General features: G+C 35.4%; 1 protein-coding gene across 2 annotated transcripts in view; it reads left to right on the forward strand.

Annotated features, from left to right (window-relative positions):
- TYR (tyrosinase) overlaps positions 1-3,678 on the forward strand; it is a 96,487-nt gene extending 92,809 nt beyond the window's left edge. For both annotated transcript variants that reach the window (XM_080817129.1, XM_080817128.1), the window contains one exon: positions 2,814-3,678. In XM_080817129.1, the coding sequence (XP_080673255.1) occupies positions 2,814-3,043 (230 nt within the window). In that variant the 3' untranslated portion in view covers positions 3,044-3,678. The remainder of the gene's footprint in view (positions 1-2,813) is intronic.
- The last annotated feature ends 5,013 nt before the right edge of the window (positions 3,679-8,691 follow it).

Raw genomic sequence — 8,691 nt, forward strand, 5'->3', positions numbered from 1 at the left:
TATTAAGAAAGAATTTAAAGGTGCACTGTTTGGATAGCTGATAGCTGAGAATGAAAGGCTGAATTTCGGTTTGGAGCCACTAAGAAATGTAAAGAGTGTTTCAAAGAAGACCCTTGGTGACAGTAAAAATTGAGACCACTTGGAGTGGACTGAAGCAGAGAAATTTTAAGAGAAGCTGGACAGCAGAATAGATGTAGAAATAGTATTTTGAAATTGTGATTTGGGTTTAAGCAGAGCCAGAAACAGAGGAAATCAGATTTCTTATGTAACCTCTCTGTCCTCTGCAAGACATTTTAAATGTATTTTATATATTGAAGTAACTACTAGCAGAATAAGACAGACATTTGTAGTCACTCTTTCAAAGTAATTTTAAATATATTGAAAACAGTAACATTTTGATGTTTCTTTTTACTTTTAGCTTTTTGACTTTTATTGTTTAGATTTAAATATCAAAGTTATAAATCATTTGTATAATTTATTTGGTAATATTTATCCTTTGCAAGTTGTTATCCCTTACTGGTGAAGAGCTCTAAATTGCAATACGGTTCAAATTATGCTCAGTGGGCTCTAGGAATTATAGAGGTAACTTAGTGACAGCTGGCAAAAAGGTAGTGTCAAGGACAGAAGAAAAGGTAATGGGAAAAATGAACGGGGTTTTAGCCCTTTAGCCCCACATAAGCCAGAGAAGCTCACTTTGATCTCCTTTGAATGAATATTGGGCTTTAGTACTATGATATTCATAGTACTAAGTTTGTAAAAAATTCTCCTGATTAAAAAAAAGAACAATCCTTCTTTAATAAACATTTAGAACATTATCCAGTTTATGGCCAACAGCGCGACTTCCATTTTAAATTTTATTTCATGTTGCTATCCGTGCTTTCCAAGATAAGTTATTAGATAAATATTCCCTTTCTCATTGGTTTGTGTATCTCATTTTTATTATATATGGAATTTATATATAATTTTAATTCCAAAATTTTGTAAGTTAATTACTCTATTGTCTATTGTGGTGGGTATAAAATCAACTTTTTAAAATAATTAGGACTTCCAAAAATGCAAATGACAGAAACTCCACAGGAATGAGATTATATTAAAAAAGGGAATTTATTGGTTTAAAAAAATCCAAGGATAGAATGAACGCTCAAACTCTGGGAAAGGCAGAAATGCAGCTGAGACTGGGGAACAGCAGGAACCAGGAAACTAAAAGCCCTAATACTCTATCTCTCTCTCTCTCTGTATCTCTCTGTTTCTCTGTTCCTCTTTCCTTCTGTCTCTCTCCCCTCTAGCTCTCATCTCTATTTCTTGGAGTGCGTTCATCCTGTCTTCCACAAGTTGAGATGTAAGCCTGTCATTAGCTCTCAAGCCACCTGACAACTCCAGCACAGTGAATTCTGAGTAAAGATTCTGATTGGTCCACCTTGAGTCAGTGGTCTACCATGTACTGATCAATTATACCCAAGGAAAGAGTTCATAAAAGAATGTTATAGGGACACCTGGGTGGCTGTTAAGCATCTGCCTTCAGCTCAGGTCATGATCCCAGGGTCCTGGGATCCAATCCCGCATCAGGCTCCTTGCTCAGCAGGGAGCATGCTTCTCTCTCTCCCCCTCCTCCCAGCTCACGGTCTCTCTCTGTCAAATAAATAAACAAAATCTATAAAACAACAATAACAAAGCAAACAAACAAACAAGAAAGGTTACAATTTCTGCATCAGTGAGGATGGGAAGGTAGGGATAGGGAGCAGATGCAGGTTCAAAGATCTATGGCTTAAATATATTACTTGACTTATTGCTCAAGCAGCAGTCTTTGTATGTTGTTGAATATCAGCTCCGCAAGTTCAGGGACCAGAGCTGCTTCTTTCTTGTGATTCCACAAGACCTAGGGTTTAATCTGGACCACATGGTCCATGATGGCTCATGGACACAGGATCTGCATTCCAGATAAGCAAAAAGAAAAAAAGTAAAAAGGAGAAGACATAGCTGCTTATTTTTAAGGAAACTGCCGAAAAGTTACATATATTGCTTTTGTTCAAGACTTGAGTCACATAGACATAATTTGGTGCAAAAGAAGCCCAAGATGCACTCTCTGGTTTTCTTTGTATACAAAATGAATACGGAGTATCTTAGAGTGTCTTATAAGTAATGGTATCTAATCTAAGTGTCTAATAAGTGATGGTATTTTTAAATCAAGCAGAAGGATACAAGTTATTAACTCCCAGGGAAATATAATATAAAGAAATGTAATCATAGCACCATATTTGTTTCCACTGTGAATATTTATATACTAAAACCAATGAAAATCCTTGATGTGGATTTGACCCCAAATCATGAATTGTTATTATACTGAAAATACTGAGGAAAGAAAAAGGGAGTTGTAAGAGAACAAAATTATTATTTCTGTATGAAGAACTCCAGATAGAAACTTGATGAATTAAAAGATGGTAATATTTGCCTGTTATTTAGAAATGTGGAAGCAAATATCAGAATAAAGATCTAAAAGTTATGGTAGTTGACTTGGTTGTAGGCACTGCATAATTTACAGGTTAGATATTATCAGTCAATTTTAAAACATTCCAACGAGGTGGTGTTATGTTCCTATTCTCCTAATGAAGAAACTAAGGCATAGAGTATTAAGTGTGATTTTTCTGAGCTCTTACAGTGCATAAATGGCAGAGCTGTCATTCATCCCCAAGCATCTGACTCCATAGTACTCTGCAAGGATAATGATGATGATGTTAATGATAATGATGTTGATGATGACGATGGTGCAGCTAATGATGACAACAGTTAAAACATGGGATATCTTTCTGTTTCAGAACGGGACATTTTTCAAGATTACATTAGGCCCTACTTAGAACAAGCAAGTCGAATCTGGCCATGGCTCACTGGGGCTGCTGTGGTGGGCTCGGTCCTCACTGTTGTGCTGGGAGGGATCACTCGTCTATTGTGTTGTCATCGCAAGAGAAAGCAGCTCCATGAAGAAAAGCAGCCACTCCTCATGGAAAAGGAGGATTACCATAGTTTGTTGTATCAGACCCATTTATGAAAGGCTTAAGTAATAGATTAAGGCCAACAAGGCCCTCACTTTAAATCAAATGATGTTCAAGTCCCCAGGAGTTGTCCCCAGAGCAATCCCTGGCATTTGTTTATGAAGACTATTATCAGGATTGATACAAAGTGTACCCACTCCTCCTCCAATTCAGGTAGAATACACCTCTGCTTGCCTCACTGTCTTTTAATCATTCCTTTGATAGTTTTCCTCAAACCCATATTTCTAAGAAAAGGACGCCATTTAGTAATGAGTAACTGCTACCTGTATCTGAATGAAAGTGCTCTTATAAAAATGTGGGAATAATTTTGATCTTTCCTCCTGATAGTTTAATGAAATGTTTCCTTTTATTATCCCCTTCCTTTGATTTTAATAAAATAGTAACAAATTCACATTGACTCTTTTGAACTTGGGAAGTACATTTCTATTTTCCTCAGAAAGCATAATGTCTCCTTTGTGTTTTATATTCTTGTTCCAATGTGTTGGGGACTTCGAATAGTCAACAACTTTCAGCTCCTTCCTGCCATAGTTCTGACTATGTGTATGAAGGCCACTGAAAATAAAGGTCATATCTGTATGATAAATCTGGCTAAGTATCGATCTCAAGATATACTTATTAAATATGTTGATAACAGTGATAATCCTATTGAAAGCTTTTTTTTACCTTTCTAAGAAGAATTTTATTAGAGGACATTTAAAATGCTACAAAATATTTGAAGTTTGAGAGCAATTAATTATGTGAATTGCCTTCTTGCAGTCCTAGTAAAATTACATTTCTGTTTCTCTTGGCTATTAATTCTTAAATTAGGATATGCAGATAATCCTGTTCCTCAAATTTTGGGTTCCCACTGAAATTCCAAGAATACTACAATTGATATTACATTTCTATTATAGCTATGTATAGCATAAAAGATAAGAACCAGTTGTTGGAAGTTACAAGGGACCATTTTGGTCCAATAAAAGGAAAAACTGTCCAATACTCAGAGTTTTCCAAACCCAAAAGGTGCACCCTTAGAAAATCATAAGTGGTCACCACTATAATTCTTCACATAAAGGTTGGATGGCTAATTCAACTTGAATTCTACAAAAAGAATTTAAGTATTAAGTCTATAGTAATACTTACTTAAATCTCCTCAGGACTCTTTAACAACTCACTATTTAGAAACAAGGCCAAGCATGTTCCACAGAAAGTCCCTGTGATTCTTCCACAGTATTCCAGGGTGTTTCACCAGATGCCAATCTGCACTCCCAATTGAATGTCCAGCCTCATTTGCTCTGTCCTGGTATCCTGCACCTTTCATTTCTCTTGTGCTTAGTCAGCATTTGTCTGCTCAGCACTTTCAATATAACTTTAGATTTGCTACTTGATTTGCCTTTCCCGCCTCATCTCTGGACACTGTTTTCCCACTGTCTCTTGATGCTAAGATTTAATGACAGACGTGTCTACATCTCTGGGAGAGTATTTAAAAGATCAACAGAGCTGTATGGTACCTTTCAACTAAAATATTCTATAATTCCTGTTAAGCTCTGAAACACTGTGTTCAGATTGTTTATGAATGCATTTAAAAATGAGTGGACTGAAAAAATGGAGCTCTTAAAAATGGAAAAGACTGAATAGAGAGTTAAGATCATATAACTTTAAATGATTACATTTCACTTAGTCCCAGTTTCAATTTCAAAGAGCAAGAATTAACCTATTTATACAGATTGGTCAAATGATCTTGGTTAATTTTCATTTAGAATAAAGAGAAATTCACAATTATTGCTGAAGTAGTATCTTTGACTCTCAGAAATTACTAATAGTTAATAAACTCAATTAAATAGAGTAATATGATCTTCTAACTCTCGTTAGTCATCAGACTTATTGACTAGCTTGTCTAATTTCAGATGCTTAGTGAAGAAAAGTCAGGCAAGGGATGGGGTACAGCATATTTATTTAGACAGTGAGGGGCCTGGGGGGCTTGAGGGCAAATACAAGGGATTCTCTCCTCAACTTGGGATATCACCTACCAGAAAAAAATTTTTTTTTTCTTAATTAACATTGGCTTCTGAGGACTGGATTCAATTTAACTGGGAATTGGAACCAGTAAAACTGAGAACAAAAAGTGGGAAAAAACATTTGGAAAATGATCTACAGAAGATTCTGAGGAAGCAGTAATAGGGAACATGTTTGGTTGCCTTTAGTCAAATCTCGGCACACAATGCAGTTACTTAGCAAGGTTTGACTTGGAGGCAAAATTTTAGTCCAAGAGGTATTTTTAACCATTTTTACAAAGCACCTCAAACAGAAGTCCACCCCAGGAATTTTCATTGCTCCTGACAGTGGTCTGTCATTCTTTTCTTTATCACAAGACAATTCCCTTTTTTATCACTGCATTTCAAGATAGAGTATTGTATTGTTTCTCTAGAGGCTCAAGGTATTTACTTGTGTAGCAGCAATATCTGTGATAAAACCACCAACACACTGATTCTCAATAAGGTTTTCTCAATGAGGTACCCAAATTACTTGACTGATATTTGAAGATACCTGACAGTTTCATTAAATTCTAACCAACATTATATTCCACGGCATTGTTTTAGAGTGTGGCTTTTATAAATTGCTTCATTTTTGGCTCTGCTTTTCTTCTATTGCTACATTACAAGTCACATTTTGTTACAGAGAAAGGAATAAGCAGCTGCCACTCTTTTTGTTCCTCTTTCTGTGTTTTATTTTTTTTTAAAAAGAGTATTTTTAGTAACCAACCTTTCCAACAAGTCAAATATATAATTCTCCATCTGTAGAAATAAGTATGTGATGGGTACAAGTCATTTCAACCAGTGTCTCTAGAAGGCTGACAACTGGCATTGATGGTGGATGTTTTTAAATAGCCTTTTCCTTGTTTATATGGGCTTTGATTTGAAGAAGTTTTTCTTTGTCATCATAAAAAGGGCCTCATTGGAGCCTCCTATTGTTAGCCTGTGCTATTTTGGAGGGCATGTCAGTAGAACAAAGTTCCACTCCCCTTCTGATGAGACTCCTTCTGAAAGCTGCTGAAATGCAAGTAAAAAGTGGTTTTGTGTGTGTGTGTGTTTTTTTTTTACTTTATCCTGCTTATTTTCAAAAGCATTTGCTAGTTTGTACAGTATCATGAATATAAAATTGCCTACGGCAACTACTGGAGGTCTTAAGGGCTTTCAAATCGTTCAGCTAGTTAAAACTATATGGGAATAATTTGAGTATTTCTTTAAAATATAAGCTTTATTAAAATTCTAGATAGCCCATGTTTATCTAATTGTTTTTAAAGTTCCTTTCTTAATTAGCAAGATAGGAAATGATTCTTATAGCTTCATGTTAATGTACCAATTTTTGTGTGCATTACAATCATAATCATAGTGATTTCTAATTTCTTATTTGAAAATAAATACCAGAGATGTTGCAATCTAGTGAGTAGTTATGATTCAAGAAATTCAAGAAGTTCAAGAAATGTGTTGAGTGCTTCATATTATATGAACTCATTTACTCCTGTGTCAATATGGGAATAAGTATTATTTGTTTTTTCAAATGAGGAGACAATGGCTTAAAAAGGAGACATACTTTGCCTAAGTTCACATGCCAGTTTACTAATTTAGGTAATTTAGCTAGGGTCCAATTCCAATTCTTTGTTCATAACTATAAATGCCATTATTACTTGGTACTCAATTATGCTGGTGTGCCATAACTTGCCAGTTCCTTGCTATGGGAAATTTAGGTTTTATCTAGTTTCTCTTCATTAAAAATTTTTGATTCCCATATAAATGCACAGGGTTACATTGGTTTCAAGGGCATGGTATAATGACTCAACAGTTCGATATGTTTTATCTAGTTTTTAAATTGTGTTTAGTGCCGTATGGAATATCTGGGCATTTCTGGCGTCTAGTTTCTCTTAAATTACCTTCCAGGAGTTCAATCTCTGCATCAAAGCATATGAATAATTTTATGTCTTTTCTAATGAATTGCCACAGTGCTTTTGAAAAGGGTTGCACAGATTTAAAAATGCAGAGATGAAGTCTAAAAATAAGAGATCAAAAGGAATGAAGAAGAAAATGAAGAGGTGAAGAACTTTGAAGAAGGAAGAAGAGTTGCAATTCTTTTTGAACAGAAGACTCTAATTGCCACTTGAAGCGTTGCTTCTTTTCATAAATCTTTTTAGAATTATAACATCAATTTAATGGGCAGTTTTTTCTCTCACAAAAATTAGAAGAAAATTCAGACTCAAGCAATTTTAGAGAGATGGGGAATAACATGCATGTAAATTGGTCTCAAAATAAGATGTACATCTTGGCTAGATATAGAAGTGTGTGTGCATCAAGCTATCAGAATCATGCAAGAAAAACAAAACCAAAATCAAAAAATCCCAGCAACACTAGAATCCATCCATCCTTGGAAGAATAAGCACAAGACCTTAAAATAGTCTGAATCAATGGAGAGTCAGAGTCAGCTACGTGGCTAAATAAGATCACGTAACAAGGGTAGTGAAGGCTGGGAAGACTCTGAAAACCAAGCCCCGAGACAAGTTTGAATGCTTTATTTTTAGTGCTTTTGAGAAATACTTTGCCTAGAATTTGGTCAGTCTTTAGCAGACCATGTCAGTTTTTAAATACTCTTGCAGAATAATTGCAAAGCATAGATGTATTTATATCAATGTGTGTGTGTGTGTGTGTGTGTGTGTGTGTGTGCATATGCGCCATGTACAGAGAAACAAAGAGAGAAAAAACGGAAAGACAAATTGACCTCTCTCCAAAATCAAAGCCAACTTTGTTGTTGATTGTATTTTTTTTATTGCTACTGTAGTAAATTGCCACAAACAGTGGCATAAACAATATAAATTTGTTATCTTGTAATTCAGTAGACAAGAAGTCCAATATGGGTCTCATTGAGCTAAAATCAAGGTGGCAGTAAAGCCGTGCTCTTTATAGAGGCTCTGGAGAAGATTTCATTTCCCTGTTTCTCAGCTTCTAAAAGCCATCTACACTCCACGGCTCCCTCCATCTTTTAAAAGCCAGATACATTGTACCACTCTGGTCATTCTTCTGTAGTCATCTCTCTGACTGATCTCAAAAAGAAACTGATAAATGAATTGAACTCATCAAGTTCACCCATTAGTTGAGGTAGTTAGGTAGTCAACAAAATCATGGCAAGCACTGACAAACTGTAGCCCACGGCCAAAATGCTGCCTGCCACCTGTTTTTGTAAATGAGGTTTTATTGGAACACAGCCACGTCCATTCATTTATGTTACATACTGCCAATGGCTGCTTTCATGCTACAGGGACAGAGTTGAGGACTTGCAACAAAAACCATATGCCCCCACCGAAGTTTATGATATTCACTACCAGGTCCATTACTGAATATGTTAACTGACTCCTGGCCTAAGTCAAATCAAGAAATCATGGAAGAGAAATAAATTTAGATACAAAACCATGAAAGAGAATTTCACCTTAACAACTGTAACAATAGTTCCTTTTCTTGTTATTCTACTGTTTTGCCAGTTTATTAAGATATAGAGTTCTTCAGTAGAGAGAGAAATATAGACACAATTACAGTTTATGTGTGTGTATCTGTATCTATAGTGTAGATTAGGAATGATTCACAAGGTTGCAATCTTAAATTATACATATAAGGTCTAT

Source organism: Martes martes (genome assembly GCF_963455335.1).
Source record: "Martes martes genome assembly, chromosome: 10".
NCBI classification, from domain to species: Eukaryota; Metazoa; Chordata; class Mammalia; order Carnivora; family Mustelidae; genus Martes; species Martes martes.